Here is a 26689-nt window from a genome sequence, read left to right on the forward strand (position 1 = left end):
GCTTTGCCACTGCAGTTCTGCAGGGCATCTTAGTTGCGCCTAACCCAGTATAGTTCCTACCACCCAACCATAGCTTTAGGACTCAACCCAAGTGTGATGACTGCAGCAGCATACCACGATGAACATAGTACAGTTTTGTACCTACCATAAATGTAGATGTTTGAGGGGCTATGCTGCTGCAGTCCAGGTTACCCTCCCTCCATCCCCACTTCCTAACAGGGGTTACTTTTATCTACAGGTACATCAACCTTCTGGATGCATGTTCTACATGGTGTATTTGCTTACAACTACCACTATTGTTTCTCCTCTAAGGTAGGGTTTGCAAGCCACTTATTTTGCCTTTTTAGATTGGGCACCTGACATCTGGGGCAAGAAAAACTGAAGAAAATGGCATTGGCTGCCTCTTTTATACCCCTGCCGCACTGACGTCAGGGAAGAAATGACGACAACCGACGCCGGACCAAGGCTTTGGAATTCTGGCCGACTGCGGAACCGACTGACAGCAGGATAACCCTAGTGTGATGACTGCAGCAGCATAACCCCTCGAACATCTACATTTATGGTAGGTACAAAACTGTACTTTCTGCACAAATTTAGGTAGGACTCTCCCAAAATCTTGCTGGTACTTCCCTTTTGGCCAGACAGCATTGTTTCCCTCTTCTTTCTTACTTGGCCAGAGGCAGTAACCACAAGTTACCTCACTAGGTGGCTCTTCTCACACAAGACAAGGGGTTTCTTAGACATCCTAACCTGCCCATTTTTTTAAATGACATTGTGAGTGATAGGGTTTTGATCCCTTTTAGGTATCTCTTTTCTGGGAATGTCCTTCAGGTTCTGCAGAAGGCCAGGAAACCCACTACCAGAAAACCATATTTGTCCAAATGGAAAAGATTGTCTGGTGCCTCTCTTGCTGTCAGGATCCCCTATCAGTGGAGGTTCTAGGTTCTCTCTTATTTGTGTGATCTTTTGCATGCTGGTTTGGCATGTTCTTCAGTTAAAGTCACCTGACAGCAGTTTCTGCTTGTCTACCCTTGAAGCCTCCTCTCACCCCTAGGTTTAAAGTTAAGCAGTTTCTTAAAGGCGTCTTTCATATCAGGCCTCTCATAAAATCTACTCTCTCTTCTTGGGAACTCAGTTTTGCATCTGAAAAATTCACCCAGATTTTTTTTGAGCATGCTTCTTCAGCTTCCTTACAACATTGTACTTGGAAGACTGTTTCTTCTTCTTTTTTTGTCTCTTATTTCGGCCAAGAGAATGTATGAACTTTGAGCTGTCATGGCAATTGCTTCTTTTTAAGTTTTTCCTAAAGACAGGAAGTCTCTTCATACTAATCTTTTTTATGCTCAAAATGGTCACTATGTTACTGATATTCCACAGTGGGAGTTGTTAATTGAAAGGGCACATTGTGTGTGTGCTCCAAACCTGGCCATGAGAAAGCTACCTAGACATTTAATAGTAACGATGCAATCCTACCAGCAGAAGGAGTTGATTCTGACAAAACTGTGGAAGAAGGACAAAGTACTAAAAGTGGAGACAGTAGAGTGTGTGTGAAAAATGATTACTCACTGTATATCAGGCAGAAGAAGAGTAACTTTATTCCAATAATCAGGGAATGTGGAGAAGCAGGTGTGAGTTTCAAACTGCTGCACCCAGCTATTTTCAGAATATTCTTTACTGGAGGGAAAAATCATTTCTTGATGCAGAACATAGTAAGGAGGAAATACAAATGTTTATCCAACAAAAAGGGAGCTGTGAAACAGAAGGGGATTCTGATTCTTGTTCTTCTGGTGATAAAGACCACAGAGAGATTGTGCTAGTGAACATTTTTCAGTGTTTCGATGGAAAATGCTTGAGAGACTGAAAAAAGCACAAGAGAGGACTACTAGAACTGAGAGTATGTTGGACATGAAGCAGAGACTGGATTTAGGAGATAGAGATAAGCAGAACTTAAACCAGCAACTCAAAAATTGAAAACTAAATGTGGGATTACAGACCATTAATTATATTTGTGAAACATGACAGAACAAGAAAACCTGAAAATATTGGACTTTTGACTTTGTTAAACTTGTAGGGGACTCTAAAGCATATGCCCTATTTCATGTCATCAATGTTTGGAAGAACAGTTAGGAGAGGGGAAGATGAGAGAGGTAACTGTAAGTAAAACAAAAATATGTTCTTAACAGTTGTGTTTTTATAATATATGATATAATATGCATGCTGTAAAGTTTTCTCAGTTATTTTCAAGTGTAATGGGCATAAGTAAGCAGGTGCCCCTGTTTTTTTTTCTTTTTCTCCTTGTTCAGTTTTAAGAAATGTAGGTACTGCAGGTAAAAAAAAAAGAAGAAAAGTCTGATCAAAAGAACATGATACAAGAAAATAATCAATGTACTTTTTCCTCATTCTTGCATAGGGGAATGATTGGATTAAGGCCCTTGGCTTGATCTAGTAACGTTTTAGGAGAAAGCAAATGAAAAAAGCATTAAATATAATAAGCTTTCCTCTAGCAAATAATTAAATGCTTGTAGAAGCAATTCTGTAACTGGTTCTCATGTCTCTATGCAAACAGTCTGATGAAGAGCAATTAAAACAAAATACTTCTTTCTTTCAATGGCTAGGAGATAAGTTTTTCTGAAAGCGTTCAAGTGTTTTCCCAGCCCGGGAAAGCAATAAATGTAAGACAAAACTAAACAGCTCTTAGTAAAAACACAAGCTATACCATGCATCTTAGCATGAATAACCTACCTTTTAGGCTAACCCAAGTCTTGAGAGTGTGGCTGTCAGTTTGCGACAATTGTTCCTATTAGGAGGGTAAAACTTCAATATCTGAAGATGTACATACGTTTTGTGTGTTAGTATTAAGTTATAGGTTTTGAGGATTTATTGGGAAGTGTGTGTTTTTTTTTGTTTGAGGACTTTCAATAAAACAGAAAGTTTTGTAAGATGTGACATGTGCTTAAATGGATATTACAAGAAACAACTATACAAAAGATCAACCTGCCAGACAGTTTATGCATGTCACACAAAAGCTGGAAATAGATACTTAAAAAAAAAGCTGTTACACATAAAAAGTGAGAATAGTAACTTTTTAAAATAATGACACTTTTATAGTATCTGTAAATGTTAATGGTCTCACAGATATATATATATATATATATATATATATATATATATATATATATACACAAAAAAGGAGTAGTAGTGAACTGTATTAAAGAATGTAGACTGCAAATAGCTATGCTACAGGAGACGCATTTGGAAAGAACTGAACATGTGAATTTGATAAAGAAAGGTTTTCATAATAACTATTCAGTGGAATACCTGGGAGAAAGGAAAAGAGGAGTACTTGTAATAGAAGAAGATAAAATATATTAGTAGGTTTGTAGTACAAAGGGATCTACTGGCAAGAGAAGATTACACTGGAGTGTGTTTATATTTCATCTAAAACTGCTATAATGGAGCTTAAGAAAATTCTGGAATAAGAAATCGCTTTCAGCAGGGAGTATTACTTATAGGTAGGGACTAGACTTTGATTTACAGCAGTAAAGACGTGTCTTGGGTCTAGGAAGGGAAAATATAACAAAAGAGGATAGACTTTTTGAAGAAATTTATGAAACTATTTGGCATGGAAGATGTGAATTCAGTAGTGTGAGTTTGGAGTAACTTTACATATTATTCCCCAAGATACGAAAACTGAACTAGTCTAGACAGAACTTAAGGAACATGTGCATTTAATTGAAAGTTTTGATACATATCCAATAACTATTTCAGATCAAGCGCCAATAATAACTAAAATAAAAATGCAGGGTAATGAAACAAAAATTAGACACTGGCACACCCCCACCTGTCTGTTAGAAAGAGGAATTTAAGGACTGGGTAGTGGAAACAATTTTGGAGGTATTAGAGAAGATAGAAATTTCTTCTGAAAATATAACTAGGGAGTGGAATAAAATTAAAGTGGAGTTTGAAAATAGAGTGGAACTAAAAGAAAGAGAGATATGGTTAAGAAGTAACAAGAATTATTTACAGGGACTGACAAATATTAAAGTATTGCAGAATGGGGGATCTCACAGAAGAGGCGATGCAGAAAGCTAAACAGAAATAAGGGATTACCTGGATAATTTGCATGAGTTTAGAAAGATTGCTTTTAAGCAACTGTTTTTTGATAAGAACTCCAGAGCACAAAAACTTTTAGCACAATGATTCAGGCAACAGAAAGTAGAAAGGGTTGTCACAAGCTTAGGGAGCCTGTAGCAAGGAAGATAACAAGAGATCCTGTAGAAGTACTAGAAGTGTTTCAGAAATTTTATGAAAGTCTGTATAAAGCAGAGAAAAATGGAAATCAACAAAAGGTACAAATGGAAATATTTATGGAAGAATTAACTATGCCAAGGTTATTGAAAGATGAGGCTCAATTACTAACAGGATATGAGAAGATGAGATAAAAATGGTGATGTAAAACCATTCCACAGGATAGTCCCCAGGAATAGATGGTATTCTTGTGGAAGTTGGAAGCTCGGAGGGAAAATATGAAAGATCTGGAAGGTTTTGTTTAACAGTATTTTACGAGGAGAAGCACTAATATCCTGGAAGAAAGCAGTGATGGCTGTAATACCTAAAGAGGGTAAACAGCTATCAGATCCAGCTTCATACAGACCCATTTCAGTCCTAAACCATGATTATAAAGCGTTTTTTGAGCTATGATACAGAGTCGGATTTGCCTAGACATAGTAAGGCGTTGCTGAGTTCTAATTATGGTGGCCGCCAAAAAAGCAACTACTAAAAATGGAAATCAAAATCTGAATCAACTGTACTAGAAGTAGTGACTATAGTAGCAGAGATAAAAACAACTGGAATGGGATCTTTAGAAAAGGGTAGGAGCAAATTACATGGAAAAAAAGGAATTGTGGGAACAGTCCATACAGTGGAGGAATGAGGTTTAAAAGCAGGCAGGATTTGAATGGTCTATGTAATATCTGACTGACAATGGCTGGATAGATTATAAGTGCTGCGTAATGTTTGCAACTAAAATGATATCAGTATGGTTTGTGATATATAATGTTTGCAACTAAAATTGTGTCAATATAGTTTGTTTTCATTTATATAAATGTATGATTGCCTGTGTCAATCATGTTAATTTAATAAAGATATTTCATGTTTAAAAAAAAAAAAAAAAAAGGTGATCAATAAGTTGTCCATTAATAAGTCGATTCATCTTTCTTCCTTTTTTCCTTCTCCACAATCTGCCAGTGATAAGGTTCTTCCCATCTTTGATTTGCATAGACATCTCAGATATTATTTGGATAAAACTAAAGTCATTTGGAAGTCTGAGCAGCTTTCTGTTTCTTTTCATCTTAGGACTTTTGGTGTGGCTGTTTCTAAGCAAACCATTTTCTTCTGGAATTAAAGCAATTTCCTTTTGTTATTGTTTTCACGGCAAATGTCTTTCTTTGTCTGTAAAGACACAGTCTACTATGGCGGTTACCTCCTCTGGTACGTTTTCAAGGGTTTGGATACTAATTTCATCCTTGACGCTGGCACTTGGTCCTTTGTTCATATTTCTACTAAACATTACAAGTTGGATATTATTTCCAGGCCCTGGGCAAGTTTTGCCAGGACTATCCTGCATGTGTTTATAGAGGGCTCTTCTTTGCTTTCCTCCTCCCAGATTTCTTAACTCTTGTACACTTCTTTCTGTAAAGAATACTACATCAGTGATATGGAAGGACATAGTACAGTTGTGTAAAATTCCACCATAACAGTAGATGTCCTTCTCTCCAGTGTTGCAGTATTTGATCCCTCCCTCCATCCCTTCTGTTGTAGCTCTTGCCCTGTATTTCATTTGCCCTCCTGGCTGGGAGGGTCCTTATTCTTTTTCCTTCGGACACATTTTTCTGTCTGGATGTACATGATCTTTTTTTTTCACTGAGTGTATTTTGTTCCTCCTGGGGCATTTCAGTTCTGAGTGTTTGCATCTGTGTGTCACTTTTATGTGCTACGCCATACGTGGAGAACATATGTGTGACATATGGACCCCGTTAGACCTAAAAGCTTTGGTATTATGGCTGGATGTTGGGCTATCCTTGTCAGGTGATCCCTTGTGTAAAGAAGAATGCAGCAGTGAAGAGAAGGACATTTACTGTTATGGTAAGATTTACACAGTTGTACTTTCGACCTTTAAAGTTATTAAATTGTGTATGTCTGTTTTCCTTTTAATTTTTTTTTATTCCTGATAGTTGACAAATGCTAGGGAAAAATAAAAATATTTTTTAATTTATGTTGCTTTATTTTTAGGTGCTTTATGTCAAGAAAACATAGATGACTGCATTTCAGAGCTTAATTCTTATACTTGGGAGCCAAAGTGTCTCAATGGAGGACAGTGCATTGACAGAATTGGTGGTTTCAATTGCATCTGTCCCCCAGGCTTTGCAGGGGAGCGATGCGAGGGAGACATTAATGAATGTCTTTCCAATCCCTGCAATACCATAGGAAGCCACAGCTGTGTCCAGTTGGTCAATGACTACAGATGTGAATGCAAGCCAGGTTTTACAGGTAATGATGCTAGAAATATTGGTGTTTAGAGTGGCACATAATATAGAGTAAACCTTTTTTAAAAATTCCATCTGCTGCTATTTTTTCTCTTTTACAGTATTCAATAAATCAATTGCCATTGGCTTAGATGTTGATTTCCATTTTCTAGCAATGGCTGTTTGTCATGTAGTAGCATTAAAATTTCGTAAGGCCTTATCATGCAGGGAACATCAGATGTTATATCCCAGCTCAACAAAATCAATCTGATGTTGTCATTCTTCATTTACTCCTTGATCTGTGGGTTCATTTCTAAAATCGGAACTGACTAGGCCGCACTACAGTGCGAGGGAACCTAAAACTCTCAAGCTGTTTCCCTACCCAGAACGCTTCTCTCCATTTTACCTCAGATCTCATTTGCCGCTTCCAGTGTCAGATGTGTCGCCAAACCTCTTGAGCTAAGTATACTTAAACTTTAATTTTTCTCTCTGATTATATTTTAGTAATAGTTTTATGTACTTATTTAATCTTTCTGTATTGTCTTGTTAACTCTCTACTACTTATTTTTCCCTTTTTGCTCCTTGGTAGACTTTCTTCTCTTTTCTCCTTTCAAATAGTTTTTTTTTCTGCTTTTATACCACTGGTATTCTCTGTCTATCATTGCTGGTAACACTGTTTGATAAACTTCCTCTCTGACTCTACCCTTTCTGCATTTTTTGTTTTGTACCTTTGGGTATTCTGGGCCTACCATTGCTGGTAGCATTCTAACTGCAAAACCTTTATAACTGACTTTCTAGTTTTCACTTGCTTGTGTGTGTGTGTGTGTGTGTGTGTGTGTGTGTGTGTGTGTGTGTGTGTGTGTGTGTGTGTGTGTGTGTGTGCTTGCTCTTGTTAATAGTTATGGCTGATAAAAGAAAAGGCACATCGGGCTTTAAAAAATGCCACAAGTGTAACAAAAAAAATGCCTAACTCTGATGGCCATTCTCTTTGTGTTTATTGTTTAGTTCTACAGCCAGACTGTTCAGTATGCCATGATTTCTAAAATCTTCTTTTGAGGAGGCCTTATCTGATTCTAAATGTAAAACAGACCTTTCATCTTCTTTCTCTTCTTCATCCAAAGTTGAAAGACATATAAAGAGAAGTCACTTGGCGCCGACATCTCATCGGCACCGGTGACTTAGAAATCACAAATGTTGGTTCCGCATAAAACTATGGAATTTGGACATATTGGCTCCAAAACCTCAAGCATCTTCGGCACCTGTGCAGACAACTAAAACTCCAGACAAAACATTGGAACAGACAACTTCAGTTCCCGCATTTATTCTGGCATCGACTCCTATGGTTCCCACAATACTACTTGACAAACCTCATTTGGCTGTACCAAGAATGGCATATTCCCTGTCTGTTGATCCCTTTGTGGGACAATTGCCTAGCCCCTTTCTAGAGAGACCTAAATCTCCATCCACCCAATCGGTTCACTCCAACAGCCTCTTGAAATCGGATGTGCTGAGGCTGGTGGATCAACTACTGGCGGCGAGAGGTTTGACTTCTCTGCCCTGTGTTCTGATTACCTCCAGTTCTGGAACCATTTTCTCCATAACTCCACCTGCTGTTCCTCTTCTGACCCCTTCTGTGTCTTTGGAGACTCCAGCTTTGATCCCTCTACGACCGAGTGGTTCAGCAATGCCCAGATCTTTTTCTCTGGGGCCAACTACTACATTGAGTTCTTTGGTCATTTTGGAACCTGAGAGCTCCCAGGGTGGGAGCTTCGTAGCTGGTTCTGAGGAGCAGGTGTTGACTTCCTTTTTTTCTGAGCCATCCCTGCAACTCTGGGCCTCGGCTCATGTGAGCTCCACTCTGGCTTCAGCGTCGGGGACAGTCTCCTCAGAGCGAGGAGTGACCACGGTTCTAAGGCAGTCTTTCTTGGTTCTGAGCTCCATTCCCTCTTCAGGGGGACCTGCCTTTCAGCCAGTGGAGAGTGCCTTGACCTTGGTGGGCACCCAGTCATCTGCTATCCCATCAGAGTTAATTCCTGACCCTTCTTCTTGGTCTGATTCTCAACCAGTCTCTGCATTGGGACAGGGAGGGCCAAATTTGCAGGACACACCTGTTCGGGTGGTATCCTCTTCTGATACGCCTTCAGACTTCCCCACTGAAGAAGTTCCTCATAAGCGAAAGTGCAAGAAAAAGCACTTGGATTCCCCAGAAGAATCCGTCACCGAAGGCACTGACTATGATGAAGGGGAAGGCTCCCCTCGGTCACCCCCTGAAGATGTCTCCTTTGGAGACATTCGTGAAATCCTTAAACAGAGGGCTGGCTGGATGTCCCAACACCCTTCCCCAGAGGAGCCAGTGTACTCTCACCCATCTGATTCTTGGGTAACTCCTCCCGCTGGCAGTCTCATCAAACTCATCATGCAACGGGCTTGGAAAACTCCTGACTCTAGAGTCAATCCGTAAGAGGCCAGATAAAATTCTTAATGCTCCTGAAGACTTCCAATTTTGGGCTAAGGGCTTGCACCAGCCACAAAGAAAGAACTGTCTGAAGAGAGTTCTACCATCCATCCCCTTAATCGAGAGTCTCAGGCAATGAATAGGTTTGGGAAGCGGGTTTGCACTTCATCAACCTTTGCTCTGCGGTCCTTGAATTTTATGACACATTTCAACAGACTCCAAAGGGATCTGATTAAGGAGTTATCTGATACCCTTATAGGAGCCGTATCTGAAGAAGTCCAGGATAAGTTTGCTTCTCAGTTGGCCACCCATCCATGAGGCTCATAACACATGCAGCCGAAGGGACAACTAGAGCAGCGGGTTCTGGCGTAGCTGTAAGGAGACGCACCTGGATGCACTTATGCGAATTTGCGGAGCCATTCAAGTCTTCATTCATCAATGTTCTTTAAATGATCTTCTCTTTTTGGCCCAGAAGTTTGAGAGACCTTGTCCAGGTGTGAGAAAGATGGGAAGACCCTTTCTGCAGTGGGTGTACATTTCTGTACTCCTTGGTGCCACTTCTCTCTGGAGTGGAAAAATGTGGTTCCAAAAGTCCAAAGGGCCTTTCCAGGACACATGTGGTTGCTCCCCCAGGGGCAGAGGGGGGACTTTTAAAGGAAGATGCCATCCATGCAGCAGAGGTGGCCCGCAAAATCAAGGTTCCGGAAATTCTTTCTCGGCCAGTCTCTACCAGTGCTCCTGAAAGGAGTTGCTTGCCTCTGGAAGCAGTCAGGGGAAGATTATCCTTGCACAAACACACCTGGCTACAAACAACTACAGATGTTTGGGTGCAAAGGATAATCACCAGAGGATACACCATTCCCTTTCACTCCCATCCTAAGAAATTCAAAAGGATCCCTGATGTTCCACCCAGTCAGAGGGAACCATCAGTTCTAGAAATCAAAACACTGCTAGAAAAAGTCATCCAACAGGTCCCCCTAGACCAGATAGATTCTTTCCGGAATTTACTCCAGATTCTTTTTAGTGCCAGAAAAGACGGGACTGGAGACCAATTTTGGATCTCAGTGTTTTGAACATATTCATTCGACAAACAAAATTCTTGCTGGTCACGGTTCAGTCCATCCTCCCCTTTTTAGGGACGGATGATTGGATGTGCTTAATAGATCTTCAGGATGTATATTACCACATCAAGATGGACAAGCGCTCCAGGATATTCCTCCCCTTCCGGCTAGGAGCCAGTCACTACCAGTTCAGAGCCCTGCCCTTTGGCCTCACCACAGCCCCCAGGGTGTTCACCAAATGCGTGGTGGCGTCTCACTTGGGACTACCAGGACGCAGAGTGTTTCCTTATTTAGATGACTGGCTCATCACCGCTCCCACCAGGTATCTCTTAGAAAAGTCAAGAGACTATGTTATACAAACTTGTGCTCATCTGGGGATCAGAATAAACTATGAGTTAGAATTCATGGAGCAAATTTGAATACAACCACTTGCATAGCTTCACTTCCATTTCCCCGTTTACAAAAGATCAAACTTCAAGTCAGAAAGATAATCAACAGCAAATCAGTACCTGTACATCTGGTCTGCAGGCTGTAGGTTCTTTGTCAGCAACCATTACCTTAGTACCTCTAGCAAGATCCCACATGAAGATTCTTCAATGGCTTCTAGCATCCCAATGGTCTCTTCATCGGCCAATGTCACATCATATTTTGGTAACCAACCATTACAAAAAAGATCTCTGGTGGATTCACTCTGAAAAGATTCTTATGGGAAGACCTTTTGTAACCCCCTCAGCCCCAGGCCATAGTGGCCACAGACACTTCCCAGATGGAGGGGGTATTCTCCGGGCAAGACAGTCTAAGGCACTTGGTCACAAATAGAGGCCAGCCTGCATGTCAGTTTTCTAGGAATGAGGGCAGTGCTGTTAGCATTGCAGGAATTTCAAACTGTTCTCCCTCCAGGGATGATTGCAATACAGATGGACAACATATCAGTAGTCTGGTATATTAACAAACAGGGAGGAACCAAGGCTTACACCATTTGTTGAGAAGCACTCAGAGTTTGATAGTGGCTGATCTCTTCCAACCATTTTTCTAGTAGCAGCGCATATTCCGGGGACTTCCAGTGTGATAGCAGACAAGCTGAGCAGGTGTATTTTCACACCTCATGAGTGGTTTCTCAATCCAGAAGTGGCAAAATGATTTTTCGCCACTGGGGCCAACCTTGTTGCGACCTCTTTGCCTCTCCCCTAAACAACAAGTGCAGTAGTTACTTTGCCCTGATTCCCCCCTCCAGGGAGTCCCAGAGAGATGCTGTCCTTCACTATTGGCCCTAGGAACTTTTCTACACCTTTCCCCCAATACTGTTAATTCTTCAGTTTCTAAAGAAAACATTGCCCCATTCTGGCCTCATCTGATTGAGCAAGTATGGACTCTGTACCCAGCTCCAGATCTCCTATCCCATCCAGAGGGACTAATTCATCTTAACCTTCTGAACCTAAAGCTCACAGCATGTCTTCTCCATTTCCATTGATTGTTAAATGTAATGTTATATCTTCCCCAGTCCACATGATTATTTTGGCTTCTTATAAACCTTCCACTAGAAAACTCTTTTGTAGCAAATGGAAAAAATGTCATGCTGAACTAATGATAATAACATAGACCCTTTCTCAGCCCCTATCCCAAAGATACTAGAGTTTTTGACTTCATTTTTTAAAAATCATTTTTTTCATTTGACTTCATTTTTTAAAAGAGGAGCTTCTGCCTCGACTCTCCGAATTCAGCTAGCGGCTATTATAAATTTTCATAACGGATCTCGGGATGCACCATTAATGTCTCATAAACTTTGCAAGGCATTCTTGAAAGAGATTTTGATGCTGAAGCCTCCTTATAAGGAACCATATCACCCATGGGATCTCAGTTTAGTTGTTTAGACTTTAATATAGCCCCCTTTTGAGCCTGCAGCCACCTGCAAGCTAAAATACTTATCCTGGAAAACAGCATTACTAATAGCTCTTACTTCGCTAGAAGAATTTCAGAGATGTGGCACCGTCATGTAAACCACCATATCTGATTTTTCACCCAGATAGGGTTTCTCCATGGACCAGTCCCTCTTTTTACCAAAGATTGTTTCGGAAACAAATATTATTTGTACTATAAATGCACCAGTCTTTTTTCCAAGATTTTCAAATAAAGGTGAATACTACCTTCATTTATTAAATGTCCACAGGCAATTGCATTTCTAGCTGCATAGAACAAACACTCATCAGAAATTCCGATCAATTGTTCATTGCCTTTTCTAGTGCTGGGTTAAGTAAACCGGTATCTAAAGTTACCCTTTCTAAATGGTTGAAAGATTGCATTTCCTTTATATACACAAAGAACAATGTTAAATTACCTAGACCTGTTAAGGCACACTCTTCCAGAGCAATAGCCACTTCAACAGTTTTCACTCCAGGGCTTTCTTTGATGACATTTGTGCAGCAGTGACCTGGGCTACCCCACATACCTTTATTACTTATTGCAAGTTGGATCTGACCTCTAGAGGAAGGGCTTCCTTTGCTTCTGTGGTGCTATGCAATATTCTTCCATGAGTCCATCGAACGTTAAAAGTTGCTGTGGACTCTGTCCCACAGGTCAAGGAGTAAGTAAAGATTGACAACATCAGATAAAGAAGTTATGTACTTACCATAATTTTTCATCTGTGCTATTGATCTTCATTTATCCTTGACTCCCTTCATCTCCCATCCTTTTATAGCTCTTTGTGGATCGAACTGCTTTCCTAGTTACAATTTTTGCCAGATATAGTCTCCACAAAAAATTTTCTCAGGATATATAGAGATACATATATATCATTTTATATCTGTATTTTTCTGCCTGTAAATTAGAAAACTCGATCTGAGGTAAAATAGATATAGATGTACAATTAGCTTAAATTAAATCTTTTAAAGTATTGTAAAACATTTTATGTATAGATTTTAAGATATATTTAAGCGATGTTAAGTTTATAGTGTGTATAATACTGTGTTTATGGTGTTGCTCTTTTAAATAATTTTAGTTTGTTGATTAGGTGGGTTGGGCTGAAGCATATGTTTAATTGATTCTCCTATTTAAATGTGTTATTACTGTTGTAAAATTATACTGATGAAGGGTGTAGACCTGAAAGCTTTATCAAATAAATTGTTTGGTGTGACTTTGTTTATTGTAAAATAGAGAGGAACATTCTGGGTAGGAAAAAAGTTCAAGAGTTTTTGGACCTCACAGGCTGTAGTATGGCCAATTCTGCTCTGATTTTGGAACTGAATCCACAGGTCAAGGAAAAATGAAGATCAGCAACACAGATGGAACATTATGGTAGGTACATAACTTCTTTTTTCCATAGTTACAACCATTTGTTCCCCTAACATTTCTGGAAAAGTACTCTGTAAGGAATTTTAAAATCTGCCAACTCATTATAATAATGAAAACATCTTCCCAGGTACCTCTTTTTGTCCCATCACACCTCCAACATTTGCTCTCTACTGAGGAAGAATTCTCTGAAGTCTGTTTGAGGTATAAAATATTAATGCAAACACTTTCAAGCACAGATCCTAAACCTTCTGGACTTTGTAGACTTGAAAGACATACAGATGTCCTTCCATTGTTGTTTTGTATATTGCCTTTCCATTCATTCTTCCCAGTCTTTTCAAACTTCCACCAATTATCTCTTATAATTGTCATGCAGCATTTTATATGCCCTGATTATCCGTTTTTATGAGGATTTTATGTTCTAGACTATAATCTTTCATTTATTTTTATTTATTTTTTATTTAACATTTGTTTACTGGGAAAGTCCAACTTGGAACGAGGCCAATTTTCAGCAAAGGCCCGGGGAGAAATGCTCCAGATATTTATCTTTGTAACATGGGAGAAAACCAGAATACCCAGAGAAAACACACACAAAAGCAGGGAAGACATGCAGACTCCACACAGAAGGCACTCCAGCCGAGAATCGAACTGGAGAACCTCTTGCTGTGAGGTGACAATGCTACCACTGCGCCGTCCATTTATCAGTTCCCTATCTTCTTCTCTTATCAGTTCCTGGTTGGGAAGTAGTCTGTATCCTACAGTACAAACTTCTTGGCCGCATCCCACTCTATTTCCTTCTCCTCACTAATTATTTACTGCCAATACCTTGGTTTCTTTGTTGATTTTCTCCAGGAAATTCCAGACCCTTTTGCTATTTTCCCTTTCCCTACTTACAGTTTTTATTATTAAAATCTCCTCTCTCCAGTCCTATTTTGACTCTGTTCTTCTTTCTGCTACTGTATGAATTTTATATTCTCTATGGCTGTTCTTTCTACTTAAGGACTTGCATCCAAAGTTACTCTCTTCTTATTTCTTAAACTTCCTCCCATTTCATCATCATGTCTTCCACTGTGATTTGTAACCTTCTGATGTTCTTCGTGTTTCACTGTTGCAGTCATCACACTTGCATTATCTGCCTGCAGGTAGCCCTCAGTCGGCCCGAATACCAGAGTCTTGGGATTTTTGCTTTGGATGCTGTCACCTCTTCCATGACGTCAGGTCATCAGGGGTATAAAACATGCTGCCGACTCCATTACGTCAGTCTTTCTTTCCGAGAAGGAGCCCGAAGCAGAAGCAATTTTCAAGTGCCGGTCGGCCGCTAACCTGAAATTTTCATTTTTTGAGTTTCAGACCTGAAGTCTTCTAAAGCTAAGTATCCCGTTGGGGATTATTTTTTCTTGCTCTAACCAATGTCAGAAAAAATTAACAATTGTCTTGCCTGTGGAAAGCAAATACCTCACAGAGATTTTCATTCTTACTGCATCACCTGTTTAGGCCCAGACCTCGACGTCCCTAGCTGTTTGTTTTGTGCCTTGTTTAATGCCTGAACCATTCATTGTCGAGCTATTTTTGTAGCTACATTCTTTCGCTGTCATTTTCTGTATTCCGAAATGGCTTTGGTAAGCCATCTGACTACCGATCTTCTGAAAAAGCACAAAGACAGAGACAGACCGCATAGCCAAAAACTGCTGCCGACGCTTCTGTTAAGCTTGTCGCCAATCCGCCGGTACTCAGTGAGGCTCCTTTGCAGCCCCTGATGCCCGCTTCTACAGATTCGCAGGCCTCTGCTGAGACCCATTCGGAGTCTGGTATGCCGCGGGATGCTTCTTCAACTATGGAACCTGCGGATGTCTCTACCTTGGATGAGTCTTGAGCTGCTGTACAGGCACCAGCTTCTGAGGGTGTATTCTGACCTACCAATATTCATATTAAGCCGACAGCTTAATTACCTACTAAAACTACCGTGTTTCTCAGGCCCAGAGTTCGCACTATGCCTAGAAAACTGACGTCCAAAGCGCATGCTTATCCTCCCATGCCACAAAAACAACTGCTTAGAATGGCTGAAGACCTTATTACTTTAATTAGGGGAAACCAGCCTTCCCCTGCCAAAAGACAAGGAACTGAATTTCTTTCTGATTCTACAGACCAGGACTCTGATGACTCTGACCCTTCTGATTACCAGGACACATACCCTTATCTACCTATGAGGATTCAGATGCAGAGGAATCCATTCCCTCTGCCTCCCTTCCAGAGGATTTCTCTTTTGGTAAAACATTGCGTACCTTAAGAAAGCATTTCCGCTGGGAATGCCAGGACTATCCTCAGTCCAAAAAGAGACTCGGAATTTTTAGATTTGCCTCACAGGCCTATAGCTATACCCCCTGTCCTGGATATTGTAGGTGATGTCTTCTTGGAGTCCAGTCTTATTCCTGACACCTTACCACCAGCTCCTAGAAAACCTGACCGGTACTACAGAGTACCTGATTCTCATAAATTTCTCTTTAAGAATCCAACTGCGGATCCAGAGACCATTTCCCAGGGACCTAAAGGCATTAAGGCTACTACAGCCGAAAACCCTACCCCTTCAGACAGGGATTCTAGAGCTTTAGACAGCTGGGGTAAGAAGGTATATACCTCTGCAACTCTTGCCATCAGGGCTGTGAATTGCCAGTTTCATATGTTGAAGTACCAGCAACATATTATGGAACTAATTAAACAAAACATGGTGTTGCTTCCAGATTGTGCAGAAAGTAAAGATTTACAAGAGTTAATGCATTCTGCAAACCAAGTTAGTAAACATACTTTGCAATGTGGGTTTGATGCCTTAGAAGCATCTTGCAGGGCTGCTGTCACTGGGTCTGTATTGAGAAGGCATGCTTGGCTAAAAGAACAAGTCTTGCCTGACCATGTCAAAGCAAAATTACTAGATGCTCCATTAAATCAGGAGCGTTTGTTTGGCACAAAATCAGAAGAAGTTCTTAAAAATCTATGCAAACAGTCAAAGATTTCTTACAGGTGCAGCCACCTAGATTCAGTAGGCATTGGCCTTCAAAAAACTGGTCCTTTCCAGTCTCTCTCAGACCTTCTCAGTCCAAACCCAGGGGAAACAGACCACCAATGGGTATGCAGAGATCTAAACAATGGAGTGTTTCCACCTCAAAACCAGGGAGTGGTAAGCCACCCCCTTATGGAAAAACTTCACAATGACTTTCCATTTATCCTTCCCAGCCATGCCCAAGTACTTGCGCCCCTAGGATAAAAACTCACCCTTCATGCAAAAAATCTGGATGTCCATTACTCAGGAACGATGGGTTCTAAATATTGTATCCCAGGGATACAAATTCTACTTCCACTCACTGCCAATACCAAGCGGGTTGCCAGATCTTCCTCCAAACCAGTGGGCAGAGGCTCAAAAGCAAGTACTTTCCCTTCTCCATATCAGGGCTATTCAGCCTGTTTCAGTTGAACAAAGGGGACAGGGTTTCTACTCCAGACTGTTCCTGGTGCCCAGAAAAGAGAGCTCTTGGCAGCCTATCCTGGATCTATCAATTCTCAACACCTTTCTGATGGTCCCAAAATTCAAAATGCTTACACTGCAACAGCTTCTTCCTATGCTAGCCAAGGATGCCTTGTTAGTCACCCTAGACTTAAAAGAAGCTTATCTACACATCCCCATAAGGGAGTCTTGCAGGAAATATCTATGTTTCAGGGCAGGCTGTATGCACTATCAGTTCTCTGCACTTCCCTTTGGCTTATCTACTGTGCCCAGAGTATTTACAAAATGCCTGGCTCCAGCCATTGCATACTGCAGGCAGAGAAATATTCAAATTACCCATACTTGGACAATTGCCTGATTCAGGTGGATAGTCAGAAATTGCTACTTCAACACCTGAATCTTTGTAAAAAGACTTCTAACTTCACTGGGATACACCATCAACGAAAATAAATCACAACTGGTGCCCAGCCAACAAATTGTATTCCTTGGAGTAAGCTTGAACTCAACTTCCCAGATGGCATTCCTCACTTCAGAAAAGCAGGTCAATCTGACAAACTACTTCAAACTAATGGCCAACAAAACCCAGCTATCTGCAAGGAAAATACTGCAAGGCCTAGGGTTCATGGCCTCATGCATTCTGTTAATTCCATATGCAAGACTGCATATGAGGAAACTTCAGTGGTACTTAAAAAGTCTCTGGTGTCAACATTCTCAGGACTTGGAAACAGTGATTTGTATCATACATTGTCTAAGGGCAGAGTTCCTTTGGTGGGCAAAAGCATGCAACAACAACAAGGGATTTCCTTTCACTCAACCCCCTCGCCGCCCAAACCCTGACAACAGATGCATCAGACTGTGCATGGGGGGCTCACATGGTAGGCAAATGCATTCAAGGTAAATGGAGCCCAGAACAATTTCCCCTGCATATCAATCAAAAAGAGATGCTAGCTGTACAGAATGCTCTGACAGTCTTCAAATACCTTATCCTTCCAGGACAGCTCCTGATAAAGACAGACAACACCACAGTTATGTGGTACATAAACAAGCAGGGCAGGACTCATTCTTACCCACTCTGCAGGTTAGCCAAGGGTCTGTGGAACACAGCCTTGAGCATCCAAGTGCACCTACAAGCTCAATTCCTGTCAGGCAAGCAAAATTCACTGGCAGATGACTTAAGCAGAAATCAACTGGACCCTCATGAGTGGAAACTGAAACCCAACTCATTCAAACTTCTAACCCAGAAGTGGGGAACTCCGGAGGTGGACCTTTTTGCCTCCCCCCAAAACCACCATTTGAGCAATTTTTACACCAAGAACCCTCACAGCAGAGCCTGGAAGATGGATGCTCTATCCTTTACATAGGAAAACCTCTCAATTTATGCCTTTCCTCCTCTGCCCTTCCTCTCAAAAGTACTACTCAAGATCAAACAGGACAGAGCAAGGGCAATCCTTATTCCACCATACTAGCCACGCCAGCACTGGTACCCACTCTTACACAGTCTGACAGCAATGCTACCCTGGCATCTACATCAAACACCTTCCCTGCTGTCTCAGCAGGAGGGACAGATTTTGCATCCACAGCTGCAAACCCTAAACCTTGGAGCTTGGCTTATCCCATGAATAACACCACCAGCATCCCTCACCAAACAGGTGCTGGACATCATCCTTGAGGCCAGAAGGCCAAGTACTATGAAATCCTATGCTGAAAAGTGGAAAAGATATTGTTCTTGGAGTCAGTCTCAAGGAAAGGACACAGCTGTGTCCAACGTACCTCAAATCCTTGATTACCTAGCAGAGCTGCTCCACAGAGGCCTATCCTTCTCGTCCATTAAGATTCATGCCTCTGCCATCTCAGTTCATTATAATACTGAGCTTCCTCTCTTTTCTCACCCTCTCATCAAGCAGTTCCTGAGAGGAGCAAACAATTTAAGGCCCCCTAGTAGAGCTCCCACCCCAGCCTGGGACCTTAACTTTGCACTGGAAAAGCTCACACTTCTCCCTTTTGAACCTGCTGCTTCAGCAGAGTTAAAATTCCTCTCTTGGAAAGCAGCCTTACTTCTAGCTATTACTTCAGCAAAAGGAGTGTCTGAGTTACAGTTACTAATGGCGCTGGAGCCCTTCATTATTTTCTATGCTGAAAGGGTTTCCCTCATGACTAACCCTTTCTTTATGCCCAAGGTGGTATCCAGTGTGGCTTTAAACCAATCCATCCATTTGCCAACCTTTTTCCCTAATCCTTAGAATAGAGGGGAAAGGATCCTGCACTCCTTAGACGTGCACAGACAGCTCAAGTTCTAATTTGACAGGACTAAGCCTTTCAGAAAACCTGACCAGCTACTAGTCAGCTTTGCTACAGGGGCAGAGGGCAAGGCCATTTTGAAGCAAACCATTTCCAAATGGATAGCACACTGTGTCCATTTCTGCTACAAGCACCATGGAAAACCTACCCCTCTGGGGATCAGAACTCTTTCCACTCGAGCTACTTCAACCTCTACAGCATTTCTCAGGGGGGTCCCTACCAGGGACATCCTGGAAGCTGCAACCTGGAGTTCTTTACACACCTTCACCAAGTATTACCACTTGCCTATTTTTTCTAAACTCAGAGCTGGATTTGCTACAGCAGTCTTACAAGGCCTGCTAGCCAGCCCCAACACTTCTTGACTGCCTGTACCCTTCCTCAGCTTTGGGAATCAACCCATGTGTGATGACTGCAGCAGTGAAACACAAAGAACATAGTACAGTTGTGTACACTTCCCATAAATGTAGATGTTTGAGTGTATTCACTTTTGCAGTCCTGGCTTCCCTCTCTCCAGCCCCTTGGCATTCTCTATCATTTTTTCCTATCCTCTTTATGGTCATCTTTTATGGCAGGGGTATTTACTTTTTACTGGAGGTGTTCTACACCATTTAATAGCTTCCTATTTTGGGGGCTCCTGACATCTAGGACAAGAAAAACTGATGCAATGGCGTTGGCTGCATGTTTTATACCCCTGACAACCTGATGTCATGGAAGCGGCGACAGCATCAGACGCAGAAATCCCAATACTCTGGTATTCGGGCTGACTGAGGGCTACCTGCAGGCAGATAACCCAAGTGTGATGACAGCAACAGTGAATACATTTGAACATCTACATTTATGTTAAGTGTACACAACTGTACTTTTGTATTACCTTTATGAACCACAGCTGTTTAGCTCAAAAGTATGCCTTCAAAGCAGGTAATTCTGCATCACCTAAATAAACTGTTTCAACTCTTCAGTTATTATAGTCTACAACTTTTTCTGTGGTTAATAAAAATACACCTGATCTGTATATAAAACAAACCGAAGGAAAAAGAAATGTTGTCACTGCTTGTCTCTTACTGTCTAAATCCACAGTCAAGAGCTTCCAGTTTCTCATTGTTTATATTGTCTTTGGTTTAGTCTCTTCCCACATTTCCTTAAATGCCATTTCATAGGTTCATAGATTAGTACTAGGCTAACTGCCCTTTTGGGCCATTTGAAGCTTAGCCATTTACCCCACGTGAGAATCAAACCCTGCACCTTGTGTCTTTAAGGTAAACACCTTAACCATTATGTCATCCTCCCACCCCTTTTGATCCACACATATAAATACTTCATCTTGTCATGTCCCATTAATTGCAGGTATTGCTCAAGCAATTCATGTTTATGTAGATAGTTTACTGCTGTGGCTTTTGTTTTATATTCATTTATCTTATATCTTGAAATAATCTGAAACTGTCTCAGAATGTTCCAAAACACTGAAGTTCATTCATAGGTGTGTACTAGGCTAATGGCCCTGGAGCCTTTACAAGCAAAGCCCATAGGATTACCTTGGCATCGTGCCACCCAATCTTAGTTCCTAGTGCCTCTGTCGAGTAGAGCCACTCATCAAGATTTCTCTTGAAGAGGGACATTGAGGTGCTCTGCTTGACATGTATGGGAAGTCTATTGCATAGCATGGGCAGAGTCTGGGTTATTAACCTGTCCCTCCAGCATGTTCTGTTGATTGTGGTAATGAGGTTGAGGTCTCTGGAGCATGTGGTGTGGGGTGGTGGCTTGGGATTTCTTTAGATGTAGCATTTCTAACAGAGCTGGGTCAGACATGGCTTTGTAAGTCAAACAGAGATTGCCTGTAAGTAGGCGAAATGAGACAGAGAATAGTTGGGAGTTTTTTGAAGTCTGTCCATGTAGGACAAGTGTTTAAGGCCTAGGATCCTCTTTGTGAGGTACTTTTGTGGCCTCTCCAGTTGTTGCAGGTGTCTAGTGAGGTTGCATGCCAAATGGGGCATTGTACTCTATGATTGGCCTAATGAGGGAAGAGTAGAGGGAGACAATGACCTCTTTCTTCCTGGATGGAAAACCCTTAGTAATGAGATGTGCCACATAGGATATCTAAAGTAGTTTACTTCATTTGGTCTTCAGCCTGTGGGAATATGGATCCATATCGGATCCATGCCGGCAAAAATTACTAGCATCGGCTCAGAGCTCCAGACTCCTCCCCTTACCCATAATACACCTCCACTGCCTTCCATCCCCAGATCTCGTTTGCCGCGATTTGTAAAACATCGTGTCTCTAGAGGTCCAGCTAGCAGGATGAGTCTGATTGTAAGTTTTTCTAAATGTTCTGTTACTTTTAGACGTTTCAGGTTAGTACAGGTACCATTTCTCCCCTCCCATCGCTTTGGCGTCGAGTGTAGGTTTGTAGTTTGTTTAGAGTAGTTTGTCTGTGGTATCCCCCCCTAGTCAGTCTGGTGTGGTAAGTGGGTGTGTTGTTAGTCAAAAGAAAAAAAAGTTTTTGGTCTGTCTCTTTCTTTTTTTAAGGCTGCTTGTTTGCTAGTATGACTGAAAAGCTTCTCTTTAAGTGCTGCACAGAGTGTGGCCATAAGTGGCCACACTTTGTGTGTGTTGTGCTTTGGTGTGGCCCACCTTAATGTGGAGTGCTCCATTTGTGCGGGGTTCAATACCCGAGCTTTGAAGGATAGAAAGGCCAAGTTGGTCCTCAAAGGTCTTTTGCCTGCCACTGATCCTCCTTCCTCGTCTTCGGCTTCAGTCACAGTGGCTGCCTCTCCTGCTTCTCTCCCTCTGGCTGCCCCTCCCTCCCAGGCTGGGACTCAAACTCCTGCATCTAAGCCTGTGGTAGCAGAGCAGAGGAGAGGTAGAGAGTGGGAGAGAGAGAGTCGAAGGCAAAGGAAAAGAGGAAGAGGTTCCTGGGCCTCTCGTCCCTGAGCAAGTCTGCACAGACCCGTGACTCCCCTCGGCTCCGGTCTCTGAGGTTCTCCCCGGAGCCGGAGGAGGCACCTTCAGTCTCCCAGGCCTCGGTTCTCTGTCTGAGTCCGTGGCCTCATCTCAGTCGATCCATTCTTTATCGGACATGAATCTGGATAAGATGATGAGGCGATTTATCCGTACACAGATCCAGATGGGAGTCTTGCCAGCCCCCCCCCCCCTCCCTCAGGAGTGGGGAGCTTGCTTCCCTTTTTTCAGCCCATTTCTCCTTACCTGATCCGAACTTCGTCTTCAGTGTTTTCGGATCTGAGGTTGGCCTTGGTCGGGGGACTCGGCGCCAACTGTCTTTGCGTCCTCGACGCCGACAGCTGCCTGGAGCATCTCAGATCCAACCAGTTCGGATCCGAGCTGCTCTCAGAGCCAGAGCCTGGGTGTCAGATCCGAGGATGTGAAACCTTTTCCATCAGCTCCGACATTGTCAGGCCAGGTTCCCTCCCTTGCAGCTCCATCCACTTCGGGTCCAGCTCCGATTCTCATGTCAGATCTGGGGAGACTGGCCTCCTTATTAGCTTCCTAGGAGGTCCACTGTCCTTCGGCATTCAATGTGGTAGAATGGGTCCCCTCCATCAGATCGAGGCCCCTGACCCCCTCAGACTCCACCCAGACCCCCTCGGCTCTGTCTACGGTCACCATTGTCTTACCAGAGGGACAGCCTGTGTCCGAACAGCCCCAGACAGTTCCCCCAGAGGAACAGATGGCTTGTGAGTGCTCCTTGGAGAGCCCCATGGCAGATATGCCTCACAAGCATACTTGCAAGAGAAGGCAGTTGGACTCCCCCGAGTTCCTAACCGAGGACACAGATTTAGGTGATGGGGAGGGCTCCCCAAGATCACCTTCTGACGATGTCTCCTTTGGAGACATCATGGAGATCCTGCACCAGTGAGGAGGTTGGTCTGCCCCCAAGCCCTCCTCTGATGAGTCTGTGTTTCTGGAGGCTTTCGGCATGGGCCTGTCTATGTCTTGGGTGTCCCCTCCCGCAGATCCTTTAGTGGATTTGATCACCTCGTAGGCGTGAAAGGAACCAGATACCATGGAGCCAATCCCCAAGTGACCCGATAAGGTCCAGAGGCCCCCTATTGACAGGCCTTCCTGGAACAAGGGCTCCCCATGGACGCCATGGTGGTAGCAGCAGCCACGAAGAAGGAACTATCTCAGGAAAGTTCCTCGGTCTACCCTTCTGACCGAGAGTCACAGATGAATGACTGCCTAGGAAAGCAGGTGTATGCTTCAGCAACCTTTTCAATAAGGGCGCTGAACTACCTGGCCCATGTCACAAGACTCCAAAGTGACTGAGTGAAAGAGCTGGAGGAGTCTCCACCCAAGTCCATGTCGCAGGAGGACAAGGCTTCGTTCTCCGCGAAAATGGCCACTCTGAGAGAAGTATCAAATACGTCCATGCAACTCCTCTCCCATGCTATGGAAGGAGCGGCTAGGGCGGCTGAGTCTGGCATGTCCATGAGGCGTAACGTCTTGCTCAGGTTGTGCCAATTCACCGAATCCTTTAAGGTGTCCTTTGCCAATGCCCCTTCTGATGGCTCGACTCTTTTCGGTAAGACCGTCAAGGAGACACTAGTCCAGAGTGAGAAGGATGGCAAGACACTGTCTACCATCGGGATCCGCTTCTCTAACCCTCAAAGGTCCTTTTCCCAGAACCACTGAGGACAAAAGAAGATGTGGTTCCGGAAGTCTCAGTATTCCCAGGTCACTTAGGGCTCTTCTTACCCTAGAAGCAGACGGGGTCGGAATGGACGCCGGCCCAGAGGCTGAGTGGGTCCACTTCGGTACTCGATAACCATTCTCGGACAGACCCAGGCAACAACCCTGAGGGGTTGCCCACCTGCTCTACTGTGAAGGCAGTAAGGGGACGATTGTCCTTGCACCCAGCGGCATGGGAGTCCATAACAATGGACCACTGGGTGCTTCAAATCATACTAAAACAACAATGGTGTTACTGCCAAATGCAAGATACATACAACGATACCACACCATAAAAAGTTTATTGGATACGAGCAAGAGGGTGTCACAAAAGGAAATAACTTCGTTTTCTCCCTTTCTTTTAAAGCAGCCGGAGAAGGTTGCTTTACAAATACAACAGAAGAACTCTTTTTTTATTGCAACAGCAACAATATCCAACTATGAACGGAAAAAGAAAGAGCAGCAGTCCGATGGTACACAACAAACTGAGCAGACGCTAAAGAAGGTTGTTAGAGGTACTTTAAATTTATCTAATATTGAATTAACTGATGCCCAGTGTTTACTTCTTAGTAAAGGGCTCAAATTTATCCCGAATATGAGAGACAATATAGTACAGGCGATACTGGACTTAAAGATGTTTCTACGAAATGTTGCACTCAAACTTATTTTTAAAAATGATAATGCTTATGTGCCAGTATGTAAGAAGTCAAGTATATTTATGCCCATTTTATGTCCCGTTTTGACTGCTTTTTCGAATATTGTTGAACGTGATTTACGTGTTTACTATAAAGGGAATGTAGCAAATAAGAGAATATATAATATTACTTACCTAGAATACTTAGCTTTAAATGAATTACAGCTTAATGATACTATAGTGATCAAACAAGCAGACAAAGGGGGAGCAGCTGTTGTTATGGAAAAGGAGTTTTATCTCACAAAATCTTATGAAATTCTGAATGATGTTTGTACTTTTAAAGAAATTTCATATACTAATATACAGAATATTATTGCTGAGGTGAATATGGCAATTTATGATTTGCAATTAGTGAATGATATAAGTTTGGAATTATTTAATTATTTGAGTGTTCCATGTCCTAGAATACCTCAAATTTATGGTAATCCAAAAATTCATAAAAATGCAGCGAACCCACCCCTGAGACCTATTGCCTCAGGTGGTGGATGGATAACAGAGCCTGTTTCAAAGTACCTTCAAAATTTGTTGGGGAACTATATAGCAGTTTGTAGTACTATATTGAAGGATACCAATGATTTTTTAGATAATCTCTATATGTGGCAGCTTGATAACAATGTGGATGAATATATTATGGCCATTTTAGATATTACTTCCTTGTTCACTGTGATACCGAATGATTATGGAGTAAATGCAATATGGAATTTTTTAAATAATGAGATAAAAATGCATGGGAGGGAGATTGAAACAATATGTGCTCTTCTAGAAGTGGTTTTAACACATAATGTTTTCATTTTTGATGGGAAATTGTTTCTGCAACTTACAGGTGTTGCAATGGGCACACCAGTGGCAAACACTTATGCCAGTTTAGTGTTATATGAATGGGAGAAGGAGGTAATACTAAATAAAATCAATTACCTGAATGAGAAAGTCGTCTTCTATAAAAGGTTTGTAGACGACTGTTTTTTATTGTGGAAAGGTTCCCATTCAGAGTTGGAAAACTATTTGCAGTACATAAATGAGTCAACTGACTTTCTAAGGTTTAAAATGACAGCATCCTGTGATAATATTAATTTTCTAGATGTAACTCTATTTAAGAGTAATAAGAAACTGGAATCGAAAGTTTATAGAAAAGATGTTGACTCACTGAGATACATAAGTAAGGATAGCATGCATGCACCTCATATATTTAGAGGAGTTCTTAAAGCACAGTTTATTAGACTAAGCAAGTTAAATACTGATGAACTTAATTTTATTGAACAAACTGAAAGTATAGTGAAAGAATTTGAAAGGAGTGGTTATTCAGAGCAGCTTATTAACAAAGTATTGTGTGAAGTAAAAAATGAGAGACAGACTAAATTTAAACCAATATTGTCAGGAGGTATAACAATGGGGAGAGGCAACTCTTGTAAGGATATAAAGTTAACTAGATATCTAACCACCTATAATTTAAATACATGTAATGTAAGTGCTATAATAGAGAAGAACTGGCCGATTTTATTAGCCATGCCTGAAATAAGATCCATAGTAGGTGATAAACCTAGTTTTGCGTATAGAAGTGCTGAAACTCTAAAACAGAAATTATGTTTACCACTATTAGGTTTTACCTCATATCATGCGTTCCGGCCCCAAAACCCGGACCACACCACAAAAGGAGGGGGTGTATCCATATTCATAAAGGATACCCACACCTCCAGGTTGGTGGCAACGCACGAAGCTTCGGAAACCATCCAGGTGCAACTAACCATAGGCAAAACTGCTCTACAAATTGTAGCATGCTACAGGCCACCCTCTCAAACTCAGGAACCCCACACAGCCTTCCTGAAGACACTGGAGGGTATAAATGTATCTCCAAACACCATCATATTGGGTGACTTCAGCTACCCGAATATAGACTGGGAACATTACTCAAGCCCTAACTTTCTAGCCCAACGGTTCCTGGAGTTCATAAATTCAAATGCCATGGAACAGCTAGTCACTGTTCCCACGAGAGGAGAAAATATACTAGATCTCATTATCACAAACATGGGGACAAAATGCTCCACACCGGAAGTATATCCCTCTTTGGTGAGATCTGATCATAAACTAGTCTCACTGGAAATCCACATCCCGTCCCCACCCCAAACAAAAAAGACCACAGTGAAGAACTTCTCTAAAGCAAACTTCACACTACTCAAGACTGGTGTGGTATCCTTC

At 42.0% G+C, this 26689-nt stretch overlaps 1 protein-coding gene across 1 annotated transcript in view; it reads left to right on the forward strand.

Annotated features, from left to right (window-relative positions):
* Positions 1-26689, forward strand: part of LOC122813421 (neurogenic locus notch homolog protein 2-like) — a 1182542-nt gene that overhangs the window by 962990 nt on the left and 192863 nt on the right. Inside the window, exon 23 of the mRNA XM_044085736.1 lies at positions 6292-6549. Coding sequence (XP_043941671.1) covers positions 6292-6549 — 258 coding nt within the window. The remainder of the gene's footprint in view (positions 1-6291; positions 6550-26689) is intronic.

This window comes from Protopterus annectens, chromosome 10.part0 (assembly GCF_019279795.1).
Source record: "Protopterus annectens isolate FY-2018-M chromosome 10.part0, PAN1.0, whole genome shotgun sequence".
NCBI classification, from domain to species: domain Eukaryota; kingdom Metazoa; phylum Chordata; order Ceratodontiformes; family Protopteridae; genus Protopterus; species Protopterus annectens.